The sequence below is a fragment of the Alexandromys fortis genome, unplaced genomic scaffold (assembly GCF_014885135.2).
Source record: "Alexandromys fortis isolate MF-2015 unplaced genomic scaffold, M_Fortis_MF-2015_v1.1 scaffold_159, whole genome shotgun sequence".
NCBI classification, from domain to species: domain Eukaryota; kingdom Metazoa; phylum Chordata; class Mammalia; order Rodentia; family Cricetidae; genus Alexandromys; species Alexandromys fortis.
This window is the reverse complement of record NW_026068031.1, coordinates 11,127-31,837: the sequence shown is the minus strand read 5'-3', so window position 1 is coordinate 31,837 and position 20,711 is coordinate 11,127. Positions and strand designations below refer to the sequence as shown.

At 39.9% G+C, this 20,711-nt stretch overlaps 1 protein-coding gene across 2 annotated transcripts; it reads left to right on the top strand.

The window, feature by feature from the left end:
• The first annotated feature begins 3,860 nt into the window (after nt 1-3,860).
• Med6 (mediator complex subunit 6) lies at nt 3,861-17,010 on the top strand. 2 transcript variants are annotated; one of them, XR_007595770.1, is made up of 9 exons: nt 3,861-3,989; nt 7,690-7,849; nt 8,698-8,789; nt 10,478-10,560; nt 11,584-11,692; nt 14,818-14,933; nt 15,027-15,072; nt 16,031-16,058; nt 16,607-16,716. XR_007595770.1 is itself a non-coding variant. In XM_050164642.1 (8 exons), the coding sequence occupies exons 1-8, from the start codon at nt 3,968-3,970 to the stop codon at nt 16,735-16,737; spliced, it is 741 nt and encodes a 246-aa protein (XP_050020599.1). In that variant the 5' UTR covers nt 3,861-3,967; the 3' UTR covers nt 16,738-17,010. The 2 variants fall into 2 exon arrangements, 1 of the variants encoding a protein (XP_050020599.1); XM_050164642.1 differs by lacking the exon at nt 15,027-15,072 and having other exon boundaries at nt 16,607-17,010.
• Nucleotides 17,011-20,711: the final 3,701 nt, after the last annotated feature.

Here is a 20,711-nt window from a genome sequence, read left to right as displayed (position 1 = left end):
AGGCTAGGCTCACAGCCAAAACTATGAGTACATAGGGCAGAGTCTATATCATTAATTCATAACACATAGTAGATATTCATTGTATTAGGTTATTCATTGTTTCTAATTCTTTTGTTTCTTTCCTGTAGATAACCTGCTGGGAATCTCTTGGGTTGATAGCTCTTGGATCCCCATTTTGAACAGTGGTAGTGCTCTAGATTACTTTTCAGAAAGAAGCAATCCTTTTTATGGATCAATTAATGGTATTATTAATTAAATCTAGGGAGTTTTTTTGGAAGGGAGGTTTTGAAATAGTATCTCAGTATGGAGCCCTGGCTGGGCCGGAACTCACTCTCTAGAGCAGACTGGCCTCGAACTTGCAGCGATCTTCCTGCCTCTGTCCCACAAGTGCTGGGATTACAAATGTGAGCCACCACACCTAGCTACAACTTCTTTCGAATGCTAAAGATGCAGCCCAGGGTCTTGCCCATGCTAGGGGAAGCACCCACCACTGAACTGTTCGGGTTAAGGCTTCAACCAAGCCCCTGGCACCCCTATAACCAAAAAAGTCTGGAATGTTTGGGTAGAAAGTTCCATCCCAAGCCCCTCCGCTGGGAGTTGCCTCAGTCCAGACTCCACCCCCAAGAAAGCCTGCCAAATGATGACCCCCTCCTCAGAGATACTCAAGACCACTCCCACATGGTATTTAAACAGCAACCCAGAGAACAAACACGTGGTTTCTGGTCTTTCTTCAAGGCTCCTTGCTGGGGGAGTGGAAGCCCACTCAGGAGCACTGGCATCCATTAAACCTGGGCTTTTTCTAATTCGATTTGATTTGGTGTGATCTGGATTATTGCATTGTCGGCAGAGAGGTTTATCGGGCTGTAAGAACTTTTCATGAATTACATCCCCCTCCTTGATAGTCTTATTTAGAAAACTGCCTACTCATCTACTCACAGGTTCTTAAGAAGGGTTTACCAGTAGGTTTGCACATTATTGCTACCTCCTGCGATGGTCACCTGACACACAGCTATTTGACTTTGGGCTCCCACTTGACAGATGAGTAGGACACTCCCTAACTCTCCAAACTCAGTTACGCAATCCAGAGACCTTAACCGCAAGGAAAGGGATGGCTGTTTGGGATTGTCTACTGTGGTGTGGGATTCTGATCATCGAGTTTGCCATTGTTGGTGCTTTTAGTTGCCTCATGGGGGTCTTGGAAGTTTAGTGCCGTCCAACCTCACAGACATCTGATGAATGTTCTGTAGTGAGAAGAAGAATGACATCCATTAGGTGCCGGTGATTCTGTTCCTTCTGGACTGGGCTTATTTTATTTGGGATTGTAGGGTTAAAGCTCTAGTGACTGGATTATTTCACAGTTACAGCTCCCGCCCCTAGGTGAGCAGCTCTTTCCAGAAGCAATGTCCTGTACTGCGTGACGTGTATGAGCGATGAATGTTCTGGGAACACACAAACCATCTTGATACCTGGTCTCTCCCTGAGCCACTGGACCCCCTCCCAGAGATTTCAGAACGACTTTTCAGAGGTGTTGCCTCTACAATCCTGAGATTATTTCATGCCTTCATTTATATTATGAAATACCTGAAATTCCTCCTCATAAGAGGAGAAAACATCTCACACAGACTTCAGGCTTTCTAGAACATTTTCTCAAGGATATCGTATGGGACACAGCCATGTCTTCCTTTTTCTTTAGAACATTAGCCTAAAGGAAGCTTTTGTTGTGTGTTCTGCATTGTTCTTTGGTCAGGAGAGATCTTAGGAGTTTTTTTTTCTCTTTTCCTTTTTTCATTGTGGCTCTCACAGCATGCATCTCGAACCTACCCATCTTCCTCTCCTCTCACACCCACCCTTTGCCCCTAAACCCCACCCAAATAAAATGAAGTAAAAGTTAAAATAAAAAAAAGAAAATCTCGCCATAGAAGCTGTAGTGTGGCATAGTGAATCACACAGTATATACGTTAGTGTGTGTGTGTATCTTTATTTGCAAGTGCTCATTGCTATGAATCATGGTCTGGTTTGCGGCCTCTGGATTCTGCTACACCATTGATGCTGGGCCCTCACTGGGACTCCTCTTGGATATCCCGTTATTGTCCTGTGTTGTGGTGATTCTGCAGTTTTGGGTCTGCACGACTGGTCCCTTCACATGCTCCATCAGATCATAGATGGAATGGGTGATGGGGTGGCCAACTCATAGCCCTGGTTCTGGCAGCCCACCAGCTCTGTCCTCACTACCAGTCCTTACCACCAGGGTGAGCTCTCCAGCACTGCCTAGGCTGGAGCAGCTAGCAGGGAGGGGTGGGGCCGGTTCTCCAGCTTTCCAGCTCACAGGGTCAGTTCCCCCACACCTACACCTCCAGGGCCAGTTCTACTGGGTTGCAGGAGTCACTCTCTTTTGGTTTCCAATGACCTCCAAAATAGATTCCCTGATTTGAGTCTTAGAACACTTCTAACTCACCCTCTTTAAAGCACCTTTCTAAGCTGGAAGTTCAATCACATTTCTTCCAGTGCCTGCAAAACCCAGTGGCCTTCCTGAGTCTGATTGAATCTGGTTTACCAGCTTCCCCAGTGTTCTGTCACAGCTTCTCCTAATCTGCTTAGATCAGTGAAACCAAACAAGAAGCTTGCTGTTTCCTGCCGAAGCTGTTTGTATTTAGAAAACACAGCTCAGCTCGTGCAGACTTCTCTGTGCATATCTATTTCCTCCACCTCATTTCATGGATCAACTCCAAGTTCAAAAATGGAAGTGAGCTGAGCAGTAGTGGCGTACGCCTTTAATCCCAAGCAGAGGCAGGCGGATCTCTGTGAATTCGAGGCTAGCCTGGTCTACAAGATCTACTTCCAGGACTGGCTCCATGAAACCCTGTCTTGGAAAAAAAAAAAAAATGGAAGCGAACAAGAAATATGCTTTTAGTACACTGAGATTTAAAATGGGCTATTTTTTAGTCTATAAGTGGAAAAATCCCAATTAAAAGAGTAGCCCCCCTGGCTTACTTGTTGGCTATGGTTAAAAGCTGGGAGTGGGAGCTTGGTAGTACTTAGTTTTGAAAATGTAGGCGCCTTCCTTCAGATTTTGGGAGTCTTGTCTCGTTTGCAGGCATCTCCGTCATTTTGCTTTTACAAAGTCACATTAGACACAGAAAGTCCTTCTATTGTTTTCCATGCCTTCTCCACAACTCAGAATTGTTCCCTGCCTGTTTCCGACCACCTGGAAAGCAGACACTACTCGGAACATTCCTTTTCCCTTAATCTTCTTAATAGTTTACCTCAGAAGCACTTCCTATTTTGCAAAATTTAGTCATAAATTAATTCAGGTTTTTCATTGGTTTAGGTTTTTAACGGCTTGTTTATATACACATGAGGTATTTTTATTATTTTGAAAATACTGTCTATGTAATCCAAGCTGGCTCCAAATTTGCTATCCACTTGGCTCTTAGACTCGGTTTACAGGAGAATTTTAGAATATCCGCGGTGTGCATGAGGCGGGACTCTGTTCAATCTCTTTACCTCTTAATAGAATTACTTTCCCCGCTGTTCTGTCCTGACGCTTTGCTTTTTTTTTTTTTTTTTTTTTTTTTTTTTTTTTTTGTCTTTCTGTCCCTCCAGACTCAGCGGGTTCCAGCTTGGCAGGTACTGCAACGCTACCCTCCTCCTTTCTCTAGTAAGGATCTACTAGGGTCTACAGGTCCTGCCCTTCCCTTCTTCCCGGCTCACTTCTGTCGGCCCCACCTCTTCCACCTCTCGGTCGCCACCGGTGGCCTCGCTTTGCTCTTCTTCGTAGGTGTCCAATAGCAAAACTTAATTCGGCTCCTTTCACTAGCTCCCACTCCCTCCCACACCCGTCCCCACGCTCGCGAGAATAAGTTTGCCCTCCTTGCTTCCCGTACGGCAGTCAACCCGCCGCTTCCGTCGCGGCACTCATTACCGTTACGGTGCGCCGGAAGAAAGCTCTACGAGCGCTTTTGGAATTATGGCGGCGGTGGATATCCGAGGTAATTTATTCTACTGGGGCTTTATAGCTCGCCGAGGTCAGCTTCACACCCTTTTATGAGGTCTCGCAAGTCCTTTTGAGTGGCTTCTGGACAACGTAAGGCTCTAATTTGACGAAAAGTTGTCTAAATTTTTCCGTATTCTGACGAGTCTCGTTAAACGAGTCGAAACGGAAGCGTTAGAAGCAGTTTTGGCCTTATCTGCTGCGATGCTGGGGCGTTATAGGGGTGAAGGGATAGCTTTTGGGAAGAGAGAAGTGGAATAAGGTACGGATCCCCGGACAGAAAACCCCAAGTCTTCGTATTAATGTTTGAATTTTTAGTCTATAATACATTTGTCATTCGGTAGTTATCTTCGGCAGGCTGTAGCGGTATTGTCATTTTTGTTGAGTCAGAGAATAAATAAATTGAGATGCAACGTCTTCATTGCTTCTTGTTTTCGGGTAGCATGTTTGCTTTGTTCGTATATATTTTGTTTTTTTTTTTCTTGACAATTTTATACATTCATATACTGCGTTTTGATCATATAAACTGCCTATTACCCTCTTTTATCCTCCCCACTCCCGCTGAACCCTTTCTTCCCAAGAAGCAAGTTCACTACCTACTTCCATGGTCTGTATGTTTATTGAGTTTAATTAATTAGTTACCGGAATCAGCATGTTTCGTTTGTTTTTCTTTTTCTTTTGGTTTTTTGAGACAGGGTTTCTCTGTAGCTTTGCAGCCTGTCCTGGAAGTAGCTCTTGTAGACCAGTCTGGCCTCGAATTCACAGAGATCCTCCTGCCTCTGCCTCCCGAGTGCTGGGATTAAAGGCGTGCGCCACCACCGCCCGGCACGTTTCGTTTTTTTAAATCAAATATCTTTTGAGATAATCTGATGCTATCTTAGGTGAACTCAGGCTCCAACTAGCTTATGTGTAGTTACTTAAGTAGTGGTTATGAGTATTTCTGGACCACATTTTTACCTGTCTTCCGTTGTGAAGAATTTCAAGTTTTAAGTTTATCTGTGGAATATTGCTGAGTGCTAAGCTGGTAGCTGTTCACCACGCTATCTTGCTGATAAATGAAAGGAGAAAAATGTAGTCTATGATCCTATATTTGATTATTTATAATTTTTAATGTTTTACTTATTATTTGGATTTGTTAGCATCATTATAGTATGTTTGCTGTTTACAGGAAAGGCAGAGAAGCTGGGATCACTAGAAGTAGAGTGAGAAGGTGTGGGAAGATAAATTAGAGAAGTATTGTAGGGTGGGGTAAGGTTTATCTCCTCTGAGTAAGACATAGTCACTGCAGAGTTTTGATCAAATGGGGATGGCATGTTCTATCTGTCTTTCTTTTAATTTATGTATTTATTTATTAGATTATTTTCTCTGCGGAGAATAGTGTACGGGGGCAAGGGTAGAGTTTAAAAAACTTTAAAATACTTTCCTGGAATGGATTAAAATTGCAGATAGTTTGGAAAATTACATTTGTGAGAAGTGACTGAATCTGTTTGATTTGGTAGTAGTTATATTTATTAACTTGTGATCACAGGTTATCTTAACGTGGGACAAATACATTTTTTTTTCCAGTCAAAGACTTTACTTTTCATTCCAGTTAAGTATTTTGTACATGAATGTCCTTGGATACAGGATGCTGTTTAAACTGATTGATAAAGATCTGTGATTAACTGGGCTGCTTTGAAGGTTTATTGTAATCTACAAACCCCCTACTTCCCTTTACATAACATGTATGAAAGCATCCAATTTTGGCAGTAGGATTCCAGATATTCATAGACTCCCAAAGCATTCATGGACCTGAAGGTATAAACTGTCCATCCGTCTACAGAACAGTCTTCCAAGATTCAGTCTCCTAAGACAGCTGCTGATGGAAAGCAGAGCAGGGGGTACACAACAACAACAACAAAAATATTGATTAATAGAGTAAATCATACTTGTCTTGGCCTTCAGTCGTGAATTGTAAGCATTTGATGAGTATTTTCTTGCTCAATAAAAACTTACAACTTAGTGGGAGCACATTTCTGAGTTTCTGGTTATGATACAAGAATTAGTAATAACAGTGTATTAAAATTGCCATGAGAGCAGAGAAAAGATCACCACTACCACTGGCACAGTTAACATTTATTGGGTTACAGTGTGCCCGGCATCTAACACATAATGTTGTATGTGTAAGTAAAGATCTTCCCTATCGACTGTTAGTTAATAGATATGGGTATGAAATGGCTTCTGCCTGGTAAATGTTAGAAAGATAAGGCATAAGAAAGATTTTTAAGGGAAAAAAATCAATCTCCTAAAATAGCTAAAAGAAATGGATGTTTTACAGTAAATAAAATTGTTAGAACTAGAGAATTAAAATCTTAGTCATCATTTCCCTTTGTTTCTTTTCATTAGAAGAGATATCTTTTTCTGAAAACAGTTTCTGTTTTTGTATATTTTGACTATGACTTTATCTAGCTATATATCTTTATATACATATGTATGTAACATATGTGTGTATATTTCTATATCTATCTATATTCAGATAGATATAGATGGTTGTATAATCTTTGTTAGCATACATCATCTGTTTGTCTCCTTTATTTTAGAACACATAAAGCACAATTTATTTTTTTTTTAGTTTTTTACATGTCACAACTTTTTTACATTTGATTCATTTTGCACAGAATTACTTGTCACCTTAAGTTAGATCTGACTTCTTCAGAGATGCCCAGGGTAGCTGTATAGAGGAGGTGAAGCTTTTCAACCGGTATTATATAAGCATTATGATGTTTATAACTTAACTCTAGTGATGTTTTGTAGGTACTGACATGAAACATCATCATCATAGTTAGTGCACATTAAAACTCCTTAGTTATAGAAAATTAACTCACTGTGTCTTTTGAGACAAGATCATATAGCCCAAGCTGGCCTCGATCTCTTGATCCTTCTGTCTTAGCTTCCTAGAGTGCTATGTCCTGAAGGTCTTCACCGTTTCTGGATCTAACCATGTCTTTTTAAAAATTAAGATTTAATTCTATTCTGAATCTGAAACATTATGGCTATGAAAAGGGGATTTTACTCACCATTTGCCTCTTAACTTTTAAATCCTTCACCTCTTGTCCATCGTAGAAGTTCCCTAACATTCTTTGCTTGCCAATGGAAGGATCTTTAAACTGGTGGTTGTGGGTGTGTTTGAAAAATTTTGAGTCATTTAAAATCTTTGGAGATTTCTAGTCTTAACATCTAGATCTTAACATTTTGTTACCCAATCAAATTATTCAAAATCAAGATATATAAACAATATATTTTATCTTTTTGTACTTTGTATGAGTTTTCTCTGCTGGGAAATAATTTACCCTCCATTTCTTGATGGTGAGCCTCTCTTCTTTAACACAATGCAGAAGCCGCCTCCTGCCCCATGAAAAAGTAATTTTCATTTCCTCTGGAAAGTGTTTTTGTTCCTTCATTTGCCTTTTTACAATTAGTCTATACCTAACTTTACTATAGTCCTTACTGTGTTCTTTTTTTCATGTTTCTGTCTTCTGTTTAGACTGTTGAGTATATAGGCCTGGGCTGGAGAGATGGCTCACCTGTTAAAGGCTAGGCTCACAGCCAAAACTATGAGTACATAGGGCAGAGTCTATATCATTAATTCATAACACATAGTAGATATTCATTGTATTAGGTTATTCATTGTTTCTAATTCTTTTGTTTCTTTCCTGTAGATAACCTGCTGGGAATCTCTTGGGTTGATAGCTCTTGGATCCCCATTTTGAACAGTGGTAGTGTTCTAGATTACTTTTCAGAGAGAAGCAATCCTTTTTATGACAGGACGTGTAATAATGAAGTGGTCAAGATGCAGAGGCTAACATTAGAGCACTTGAAGTAAGTTGTCTTAAGAAGGTAACACCTTTGCCAACTAGAGGTTTTACAGTGATTGGTCATTTTACCTGTGTGTGGTAATTGGTGACAGACACTGTTAAACCTTTGGAAGGAAAACCAAAAGTTTTAGGCTGGGGAGATGGCTCAGTGGTTTTATAAAGTTTAGTTACTATATTTTAAATAACTCTTGATATAATGTAATTATAGCTGTTAAAGGTAACTTATTGTAGTTTTAAGCATATTGTTACTAAACCAAATTTAAATTCATGAATTTTTATGGATTTTACAAATGTATAAATTTGTATAAAAACCCACATTTTAGTTTATATACCAACTGTTGTAGACGAGGCTGCTCTTACATTTCCTGGCCGCCTAGATCCGAATAATCACACAGAAACTTTATTAATTACAATACTGCTTGGCCTATTAGGTCAAGCTTTTTTATTAACTAACGCTTACATCTTAAATTAGCCCATTTCTATTAATCTGTATCTCCACAAGATTGTGACCTACTAGTAAGGTAAGGTTCTGGCGGGTGTCTTTCTCCTTGACTCTGCCCACTTTATATATCTCTGTTCGGATTTCCTGCCTGACTTTATTCTACCCTGCTATATGCCGAAGCAGCTTCTTTATTAACCAATGGTAATAAAACATATTTACAACATACAGAGGGGAATCCCACATCAAACTGTCTAGGAAAATAGCTGGTTTTATTCAATAGCCAACTGTTAACATTAATCATAAGCAATTTTAGTCCCCTTTTTACACTGCTGTTGCAATTTATTTGGTAATTTAAGTGTCCTACAAAGTTTTAGGAATCATTCATAGATCTCTTTGTGTCTCCATTTCAGTCAGATGGTTGGAGTTGAATACATCCTTTTACATGCTCAAGAGCCCATTCTTTTCATCATTAGGAAGCAACAGCGACAGTCCCCTGCTCAAGGTACAAGCCAGTACAGTTTGTTTACTTTCTGACCTGTGTGCTTTATTTTGTTTTTAAAGAAGGGGTTTATTTTATTTTGGTGTACCATTCAGGACTTGGTATGTTAGGCCTTTTTTGTTTGTTTGTTTTTTGCACTGAGTTCTGTTTCTGTAGGTCCCATAAACTACATATATATCCAGTACTTGTAGGGGTGTACTCATCAGACTCAGCATCTATTGTACTCATGGCCAGAATTCATTATGGTTGCCTGGTAAGGCCACATAGTAGATAAACTACAGGAAAAGACTTCATAGGAGTCAATATCTCTTGAGGATCCATATCAAACGTGCTTTTTAGTCAGCCTAAGATGATGCTATACATACATATATACGTATACACATACACACATCATACATATTTCTGTTACAGGAAGCCATTTGAAATTGTGAGCCTAAGGCTTTTTTTGAGGACTGGTCACTTAGGCATTTTCTGCCCACTAGAATTGAAGACTCCTAGTAGGAAACAGTTCCCACCATATTCATGGTATATGTTTTGGTTGGGCATGCAGGTGTAGCTACAATTAAGAAGTATATCAAAAGCTCTATTAGCACTGGAAGTCAGATACAGATAGTTCAGCTCTTCCTGTGAGCACGGTTGTTGAGTTTCCACTGGACCTTGAGCCTCCTGAATAACTTTCATTTCCTCTCAGTCTCTGAGTTAATACTTTATAAAAGACATGGCCTATATAGTTTTATTAAATCCATAGAGGATCTACTGAGTATCTTCAAATGACACATTCAACCAAAAATCTTACCTGGGTTTTACTGCCAAATGAATATTTGCTTAGGAAACAACATTGATTTGCTTTTGAATCAGAGCTGAGGCATATACTTTAGTGATGATGGACACTTCAAGATTTTTAAGAGTCTCATTGCAGAAGAGATTATTCAAAGTAGAAAAGCAAGGTGGTATTGCTGAGAGACATCTCTCAAGTAGATCCTGTACATAAAGACTTGGGGGACATCCTTTTCCCTGGGTCCTTTTGATACCAGAGAGTAACTTGCCAAAGAAGTTACAGTTCAGAATTGAAGTCTTCCTTCCAAATGGAAAGTATAGAGTCTCTATAGTGAAAAACAGAACCGTAGATAATAAGCAAGGCTCCTTGAGAACATTCAGGATATAGTGATGACACAAGATGGTATCAAGCTCAGTAGAGTTGTCTTTGTCCTTAGGACTCAGAAGCAAGTGTAGTGCGTCAGATGTCGTCACTCTGGTCTCTAAGTCTCTCATGTTCTTCAGTCTTCTGTCCCGGTTTGGTTCACTGACAGCATTGGCTTTGCTGAAATGTGCTATGGACCTAGTAACAATCTCATTTTAATAATCTTAAAATGCATTGGGCTGATTAAACTTGATTCAGATGTGCCTGGGATTTGAGAAGTCCTGTATGTTTTCTGTGAAGTGCAGAGAGTAAACTCTTTAGGCTTTGTGGGTGGAATTGCATGGAACTACTCAACTGTTAACAATCCTAGGTGACATATATGAACAGTATGACTGTTTTCCCATACTGTGTACTTGGAGAGAAATTGCAGGATCTTCCCTTAAAGTTCCATATAGTAAAGTGCCAAAGTTTAGTTTGTTCTATGAAAACACCATTTTTTAGCAGTTTGTGTCCAAGATGTGTTTGTAAGCATTTTTTCCTGCTGCTTCAGTTATCCCACTGGCTGACTACTATATCATTGCTGGAGTCATCTATCAGGCACCAGACTTGGGATCAGTGATCAACTCCAGAGTGGTACGTGTCTTCACCTACCTGCACATCTATCTGCCTACCTGCCTTCTTGCCTATTCTCCCTTCCTCCCTTGCTCCCTCACCCTTTCCTTTGCCTTCCTTCCTTTTCTTCTTCCCTTCCCTTCCCCTCTCCTCCCTCCCTTCCCCTTCCTTCCCCCACCTTTCTTTTCCCTTCCTTTCTTTTCCTTTGCCTTCCCTTCCCTTATTTTATCTTTTTTCTTTAAGACAGTAGCCTTGGACTCATTATGTGTCCAAAGATGGCCTTAAACCCCTGGTCCTACTGCCTCCATCTTTTAAGTCCTAAGATTCCAGATGTGTGCCTGTACACATTGGTTATTTTTTTCTACATTCTTTGAACATGAATGCAAACTTCTTAATGAGATACCCTATTCTGCTTTGTGTAAGCTGGTATAAACTGTTGACTGTTGCCGGGCGGTGGTGGCACACTTGGGAGGCAGAGGCAGGCGGATCTCTGTGAGTTCGAGACCAGCCTGGTCTACAAGAGCTAGTTCCAGGACAGGCTCCAAAAACCACAGAGAAACCCTGTCTCGAAAAACCAAAAAAAAAAAAAAAAAAAAAAAAAAAATGTTGACTGTTAGAGGGTTTTGAGCACTTCCTCTGGGTCAAGTCAGTGCTAATACATAGAGTCTGAAGAGCTGTAGGCTCCACATCATCAGTAATATGCATAAAAACACTTGGAAGAACACTGCACCTCTGCTATTATTTTTGTTGCCCTTTTTATTATTCCCTAAACAATGCATTGTAACAGCTATTTGTACAGTACTTATACTTGTAAGTAATCTAGAGATGATTTAAAGACTATTGGAGAATTCATAGTTTACATAGAAATGCTAATTATTTTATATAAGGGATATGGCTATTTACAACTCCAGTCAAATGATAATCTAGATTCTGAAAACAGGGAATTATTATCTTTGCATATGTAATATTTTATATTTACTTAGGACATTTTACTCGACCTCATGAGAGATTTAGAATTTGTTGGTTGTTGTTTTGTTTTCCAAGCTCACCGCAGTACATGGTATTCAGTCAGCTTTTGATGAAGCTATGTCATACTGTCGCTATCATCCTTCCAAAGGGTATTGGTGGCACTTCAAAGATCATGAAGAGCAAGGTAAGTAGAGTGCCTAGGCCCCCCAAAACAGTTTGTGCCGACATTACTCAGATAGGCTTTAATCTCTCAGACGATGGCATTACTGCCCCTGTGTTCATGGCATAGGTGCAGTGATAGTGACATCAGAACAGTTGTTAGTTTTGCCCATGAGGTCACATGTCCATAAGCTTTGTAAAAGATGTAAAGTTTTCAAACATTTGGCATATAATGAGGAGAAACTGGTGATGAGTGAGCAAAGGTATTTTTTACTTCTTGGGTTGCCTTGGAATTTGGAACCGTTGAGCCCTCTAGTCTTCAAAGTCAGGAGATGAGATACTATTCTTGGTGCCCTTTCTTCAGATGGCCAGACTGTGTTCTCTCCTTTTCTCCCCCTCCCTTCTTTTTCCTTTTTTCCCTCTCCTATTGTTTTAAGGATTAAGCCCAGGGCCCAGCATGCTAAGCAAGCACTTACTCCCAAGTTATATCCCTGTTTGATCAGGGTGTTTGCTGATTGTCTTTTGACACTGTGTGTATCTGTGTGTGTAAGTAACTGTGTGATGTGCATGTAAGCTTGTCTTCCATGTGTGGATATTGGACAACTCTGTAGTTGGTTTTCTGTATCCACCTGTGGTGATATTTTGTTTGTGATCTAACAAATAAAGCTTGCCTGAAGATCAGAGTGCAGAGCTAAGCTGTAGGTGTATGAGGTCCACAAGAGCCCATAATAAAGGATAACAAATGTTTATTAGGGAACACTCAAAATAAGAAAGATGCTATGGCCCTCTGCGCTGTGGACGCTTGGAGCTGTGAACAGACCACCAGCTGAGAGAGAGACAGAGACAACACACTTTTTGCTTTCCATCTGTGTTTATAGTACCTCAGCCCACACCCCTAGTGGGCCAGTACCCAAACAGCTATTGGCTGAATGAATTCTCACAACACTAAATCACTAGTTTATCCATAGAGTCTAGGCAACGGTGGCACACACCTTTAATTCCAGCACTTGGGAGGCAGAGGCAGACAGATCTCTGAGTTCAAAGCCACCCTGGGCTACACTAGATTGATCCAGTTTCAAAGAGAAACAGAGCTCATACCTTTTTATCCCAGTACTTTGATTATAGGCCTTTAATCTCAGCACTAGGGAGGTGGAGACAAAAGTGATGTGGCTGGGCAGAAAGGAATATAAAGCAGGAGGAGGTGGGAGGAGACAGGAGCTCAGAGCATTCAGTCTGAGGTTTCATAGAGACAGCATTCCATCTGAGAATTCCTAGGGACAGGATCACCTATTCAGTCTGAGGATTTGGTAGAGGTAAGAACTAGCTCTGCTTCTCTGATCTTTTAGCATTAACCCCTATATCTGACTCTGGATTTTTATTGTTAATATCAATTAAAATTCATGCTACATCTACCTTTAATTTGTGTTTTGGGATTAAACTCAGGTCTCAGATACAGTGCCTTGTCCACTGTACCTCTCACTGACCCTAGGTGACTTTCTAATTCTTGGATGTTAGCACCTCTCATAACCCTAGGTTCTTTAGTTTTCATGAATACTAATCAATGACGGTTCTTTTGCCCTGTTTTTACCAAAATCCTATGCCCAGAAATGTGTTTGTATCAGTTTATTTTCTTTTTTTGAGAATAATAAAGTGTAGGAAAGATGGCCTTTATGTAGTATTCAGAGCTGTGTAGTGGCCTTCAGATAAAGTTACTTTGATTCTTAATATTGGGTATAGGCAGTACTGTTTGTTGTAGGAAAGTGTGCCTTAATGGAGTAAAGTTGACCCAGGGGCAATTGTACCTACCTTATGATGTCTACAGCCTGGTCACTTGGAATCCTTCATGTAAAGACAGTCCCTACATCCACCCCCTACCCCTGTTCTCTCTGCCGGAGCAGATGACACATGTAACTTCAGAATTTCTTTCATATTCTTTTTTATGCTTGCCTTCATGATCTTGTTTTCTAATTTTCCCTTTCAGTACAATGTTTAGCTTTTTTCATAGAGAGAATGGGAATTAATAAATGAATGTGTTTTAGAAAATCTCTCCATATGGAGCCCAGGGTATCCTTGAACCCTTAATTCTCCTGGTCTCATCTTCCCAAGTGCTAAGATGAACAGAGATATGCATCACCATCCCTAGCTAATTGCAGTCTTTTGAGGCAGACCTTGTGTAGTCTAGGCAGGTCAACCTTGAGCTTGCTATATAGCTAAGGATGACCTTTAACTCCTAGTTCTCTTGTTTGGTTTAATTACTGTCTTTATAACAGAGCATAGTAACTAAAACCTGTCTTTTCTATTTGTCCTTAGTAGATTGCACAGCAAATCATTCAGTACACTTAAAATATTCAAAAGTAATTTCAAGCCAATATGTATTGTTATTTAGGTAATTATGAAGAATGCTAACCTCAGAACTGTTTGTCCTTCAGTGTTAAATACTGAAACTGAAATATCTTTTATGAGACAGGTGTGGTAGGAAGCCACTGTTCCTTTCTTCCTGGTCGCTCAGACCCCAAATAATCACACAGAAACTATATTATTTGCAATATTGTTTGACCAATAGATTAAGCGTATTTCTAGCTAGCTCTTATATCCTAAACTAACCCATTTTCATTAATCTGTGCATCACCATGAGGTCATGGCCTACCGGCAAAGTTTCTATGGGTTCCAGCAGATACGTCTGTCTCCTGTGACAGCTACATGGCTTCTCCCTGACTGCCTACTCTCTCTCTATATCTCTTTCAGCCTGGCTTTACTCCGTTAAGCCATTGGCCCATAGTACCTTCTTTATTAAGTAATGGCAATAAAACATACTCAGCATACATCACCTCCCATGTCAGTGTGTTGCACACCTGTAATCCCAGTACTTGGGAGGCAGAGAAAGGCAGATCTCTGTGAGTTCAAGGTCAGCCTGGAGTTCCAGGACAGGCTCCAAAGTGACAGAGAAACCTTGTCTTGAATACCGAAAAGAGGGGGGGAGGGTATGTCAGCTTTTGAAATATGAGAATTTAACATCATTTGTAAAGGAGAGTTAGGAACTTCTTTTTTATATTTGCTGTGTTTTATTTGAAGAGTTGTTTTAGTAAAGGTGTTATTAAAATAATGGTTTGAGTATTTCAGTATGTTGATTTGGATTTTATATTTTATTAGATAAAGTCAAACCTAAAGCCAAAAGGAAAGAAGAACCGAGCTCTATTTTTCAGAGACAGCGTGTGGATGCTTTACTTGTTGACCTCAGACAAAAATTCCCACCAAGATTTGTTCAGGTAATAAAGATGTGTTATGAATTTTGATTTGACACATTTTTAATTGGAAAGTCTTTTAAGTATAATTTTAAAGTATTGGTTTTTTTTTATTAGCAAAAGAATTACCCCTGAAGGAATTGTTTAAAAAGACTTAATGGAGGTAATGGGTAAAACATTTAGCATTGTTCTCTGTTCCTTATTGAATCTATATGAGCATTGAGGTCTGTGTTTAGATCATATTCTCATCCATAGGTTGCTGAAAGAATAATTGGTTGTAACATACCTCAAATATGAAACTCATGCTCTCTATTCTGCTTGCTGCATTCCCAATGTATATCACATGTAGGCTCTTAAAGGTTAATGGGTTAAGACTCTTGAGTGGAAGGAATAGAAAGTGGTAGAGGGCTTGGCATGGTCAGGAGAGGAAGCTGAGGTAGTAATAGAGTTCTCTTATCATTGTGTTAAAAGTTTGTAATGTCACTTAGTGATTTAGAAGTAGTCTAGTAGCAGATCCACCTGCCATTCTACCACGTGAGCTTTTGAAGTCAAGCAACTGGGAAATGGAATGCATGGCCATGTTAATGTCAGTTATTCTGGAATTTAGAATTCCTTTGTGGAAATGTGTATTTTCATAGACGTGTTGATTGTTGTTACGAAGGATTGAGGGAATTTTAAAGGTAGTGAAGGATGTTACTATAATAATGCTTATGTGATCGTGAAGAGGTGAAGAGGCACAGGTTGGAATATGAGATCAGAAAGTTAGCTTGGAGAAATTTTTTTTTTTTTTTTTTTGGTCTTCTGAAACAGAGTTTCTCTGTAGCTTTGGAGCCTGTCCTGGAACTAGCTCTTGTAGTCCAAGCTGGCCTCGAACTCACAAAGATCCACCTGCCTCTGCCTCCCGAGTGCTGGGATTAAAGGTGTGTGCCACCACTGCCCAGCTAGCTTAGAGAAATTTTATAAACTGTTCTTGAAGATAGAACAAGGGAAATGATAATTGTCCTTTATGAAGTCATTTTACTATGCAGTTACATAAGTATGTCATTTAAAACTATACAATTCAGAAGAAACATTAACTTGACTTTTCCTTCTTCCCCCATTTCCTGTTTTTCAAATCCTAGCAAAAGTCTGGAGAAAAGCCTGTCCCAGGTATGGTTCATCTGCTATTCTTACTAAACTTGAAGTGAGATCAAGCAGCCTGTGTAATGTGTTAACAGCAACTGCCTGTGAGATGAGCTGTGGCTACTTTGTCTTTTCAGGCTGTTCCGTTATTGTTTGTCACCCCTAACCTTTGAACTCCTTTGAATTGCTAGCACTTAGTGTTTCTGTGGTAGCGATACTAGCATTTAAAAGTAGAGTTTAGGTAGAAGGGGAAGGGCAAAGAAGCCGCAGTGACTTGATGGTAGATTTCATCATCAAGAACAGGTGTTGAGCTGTCTGGTAAGTTGCCGTAGAGTCATGTTTTGTGGCTTGTTCACACATGATGTCTTATTTTAATACTATGTGTTTGCCTAGCATTATTTAATCAATATTTAGGCTTATAAATTAATTTTAAAATATGCTTGCCTGAGAAAACAACTAAATATTCAACTTTATAAGCAATTCAAAATGAATTTAAAAGAGTAAACCGTAAGTACTGACCAGTGTTTATTTCTCCTTCCACCTTCGTTTTGTCAAATACTGCTTTTGATGGCTAGTGGATCAGACAAAGAAAGAGGCAGAGCCTCTACCAGAAACTGTGAAATCCGAGGAGAAGGAGAGCGCGAAGAATGCTCAGCAGACTGTGAGCACTAAAGGTCCCCCTGAGAAACGAATGAGACTTCAGTGAATAGTGGACACCAAAGAAGCTGGCAAGCTCCTTGTCAGTCACTATACCTCAGCACCGTGGGAGGCTCTTGAGTCTTAAAACACTATCGCAGCCCTCTTATTTGTGTGGAGTACTTATTCTTTCCAAACGGATGTTCTTCCTCCCAAGATTTCTATGTGAATATTTCTTACATATCTTTTGTAACCTTTACTCTACTGGACATGGGCAGTGCACCTAACTCACAGATACACCAATATAGATCCTTAGAAACAATAAAGTTATTTGTATATATTACTCATCCTGCCTTTTCCTTGTCTCTGAGAGGAGAAATGTCAATGCAGTAACTGAGCATGTCTGGTAGTATTGGATATTGCTCTGTATTACAATAACATATTTATTGAATAAGTGAGAGGTAAAGGAAAACACTCGCTCATTGATATCATCATCCCAAGGACTTTTGTCAGTTTGCTTTGTTTTCTTTTTTAAATAGTTTTCTCACATTTTTTTCTTTATTGTGTTATTCTGTTATGAGCACTAGTGTATTGAGTATTATTACCGAGATTTATAGCTCAGTTTTTGTAAATACTTCTGTGCTGGAGCTTTCCCAGTTTTCTGTATTTTATATAAGGCTGCAGTGACCTCGTTTGTGTTATAATACCATATGCATGGTCCGTAGACTGGGTCACTGCACCCTCCACATCCTTGGGGCTCTTATTCTGTCTTTTCAGGTTGTTTTCCTCCAGGAATGTGGTCTTTAGTTCATCATCTAAGTACAAAGTGTGAAGTACTGTGTTCTTCAGTCTCTGTCACCAAGTTTGTCACTTAAATGTTCTACTGCTAGTTAAGCCGCAGAAAGTGTCTTATTATTTAAAGTGGCAAGACAAATTTCATGTCTTTGTTTCTGCTTTTTTGAAGCATTTGGTTTTCTTTTGAGATGTTTGTTCTTTCTGTTAGTTTTGATATAGTTTCAGATGTACAGGGAAGTTGTAAAACAAGCACAGAGCTCCTTTATATACCAACCCCTCATGTGTAATGCTTATGTTTTCTGCCCCTTCCCTGTCGTTGCTTCTCTGTGTGCCTGTGTGGTATTCACACACATTTACATCCCTTTCATTTTTGATTCATTTATAGTCATGCCGCTATTCTTTGGATATAAAGTGTCTTTCCCAAAGTGTCATGTATTGAAAGTTTGGTACTATATTGGAAGCTTGAGGTGAGGTCTAGATGGAAGGAGTAGGTCTCTGGGGGCAAGTTCCTCAGGGATCTACTTGCTCCAGCTTTACTTTACTTTACTGCCCGTTTCCCTCTACCCTGAGATAAAGGTGCTCTTCCTCTCTGTTTCCATTGCTTGCACAGTTCTCTTGAAGTACTTTGGTTATAGCAGTGAGAAAAATAGAAGACATATATGCCCATTTCTCCAAGTACTTTAGTATGTTTCTTCCCCAAAAAATCAATGAAAATTAAACTAACATCTTATTCTGATCTTCTCCATAGCACCAATAATGTTATTTACAGCAAAACAAAATTCTAATTGCCATATCTCCTTAGTTGCCTACTTTTTCCATCTTGACTCATCCTTTAAGCTTGCTTGCTTTTTGCTCTCTCCCTCTCTCTCTTTCCTTCCTTCTTTTCTTTATTTCCTTCTTTCCTTTTTTTTCTTGATGATCATGGGGATTGAGCCTAGAGTATCTGCATGTGTTTGCACTTTTGTGTTCAGATAAGTGTACCCATGTGCAAAACAGGCTGTCTTCTGTACTGTTCTTCATTATTCCCTTGAGACATGGAAGCTTCCTAAGGTTGTTTGACTAGGCTGACTGACCTCAAGCTCCAGGGCCTACCACCCCCACCTTTTCCCGCAATGCTGGGGTTACAGGCATACACTCATATTTAGCCATACTTAACATTTATGTGGGTGCTGAGGATTTGAACTCAGGCCATCATACTTGCTAAGCAAGTGTTTTATCCAGAGTCATCTTTCCAACCCCTTTAAGTTATATTGTGAGGTTTTGTAAATAATTCTTGTTATTCCTCAAACATCTAGCCACAAGTTAGCCTTTAGCGGAAGTTCTTACCTTTTTTCTAGGATGGAACCTAAATGACTTTGCAATTCTGTTGTTCTTTGTTGGTTTTCTGCTATCAATAGCCTCTTCAAGTGCTATGCTATTATCATTGGGAATCTTTCGGAGCCCATACATTGCTGCTAAAGCTGTGTCACTTTAGCCACTGGGAGCTGATCCCTGAGGTTTCTGCTGTGCAAGTTCACATTGGAAGCTTTCCTTGCTTTCTAGCACAGTAAGATGTTTATATTCTATTCATCCCAACCTTGACAACAGCCGTTTCATGAAGGAGATATATTGTTTGGAGACTAGCATTTGGAAATCATGATGTATGTTTGTTGCTACTGGAGTTTCACTGCTTCTAGGCCTCAGCTGATATGACAACACATGCACATAAACACATATGAGACACATTTAGAAAAAGCATATTCTCACATACATTGATAGCTGTCTATTCAGTGTGGATTAAAAGTTAGCATCAGTTCACACTCATACCTCACAGATTTAAAGTAAGTCTCAAGACTTCACTCTTTTTTATTCTTTTGTTTTTGTTGTTGTTTTGGTTTTTTGTTTGTTTTTTGAAATAATGCCTCATGCATTACAGACTGACTTCAAACTAGCTAAAGATGAACTTGAGTGTATGTGGAGAATGGCGCCCACGTGGATAACTGCATCCACAGAAAGCCTGAGAAAGCTTGGGAAAGAATAGAGTAAAGCATGTTTTCTTGGTAGCAGCAATTCCCTGGGTCTGCTCTGCTTGCTAGAGGCAAGCAAGCGCTCTCATCTAAGAGAGGCTTCCTGACTCAGCTTTAGCTGCAAAACCCTGCAGCTATTTTAAGAGGTCCTGCCACAAAACACTTAAGTGGTGTTGATGAAAAGCCGAGCGCATGCTTTTCAGTTTTCAGCCATAGCAGGAAAAAAAGATGCGCCATTTTAAAATGCCAGCTTTCTGGGCCGTCCTGCCAGTGCAAACTCTGACTCTGAGGCAGGCGGGCCAGCGACTCCATAAAGACTCCATAAAGACTGACTAGCCCCTAGGGCGGTATCTAATACTATTTTACTAAGTAAGCATAGTAATAAACTTTTCTTTAAATTCTTATCTTTGACTATAGATTAGTGGATCTCCCAACCCCCATCAGCGAAGCTTTTTACAGTAGATGAACAGGAATACAAAGACTCACAGCTGGTCAAGTACAGAGACTTATGAGACCAGGTTAATTCTTCAGTGGGTTACTTATGATCATTTAGTTTTCCCCCTTCTCTCCTCAGTCTTACAGATTTCTGTCTTGTTTTGTTTTGGGGTTTGTGTGTGCAATGTCAGCAGAGTTCTAATAGGTTTTTCCACACTTCTTTTGTTTCTCATGCATTTCTACCCTTCTGCCTCATCTCTACTTACCTAACAGCAAGTCTTGTGATCAGAGTATTTTAGTCAGGGTTCTCCAGAGGAACATATTATATATACATATTACATATGAACACACACATATGTATGGTCTGTTTTAAAAATGATAACTGCTAAATCACTGAGAAGCTGAGAAACCTGTAGTTACTTGGTCCTTGAGGCTGGGCGCCTTGACAGAGTAGTCCCAAGCTAGCGAGGGGTTGGGGGTAACAACAGGTAGTTACTCAATCCACAAGGCAGGGTGCTCCAGTAGTCCTAATCTGGCACCAGAAGCCAGAAAGGTTCCTGTGAAGGCGTAAGTCACGAACAAGGCCACACCAGTTTGGAGTTATGATTAATAGGGTGTTATTTATTTAAAGGGGAAAACTTACAGATCACCGTCCCAGACAACAGCCATCTGCACAACCAGGAAGGGAGTCTAGTCTCCGGCGGAGCAGGAAGTGAAGAGAGCGAGCAGAGGAAATAGCCGCTTTTTTAAAGGGAGAGAGACCACGCCCCAATGGGCTGGTATCACAGCAGCTATTGGTTGGAGGGGC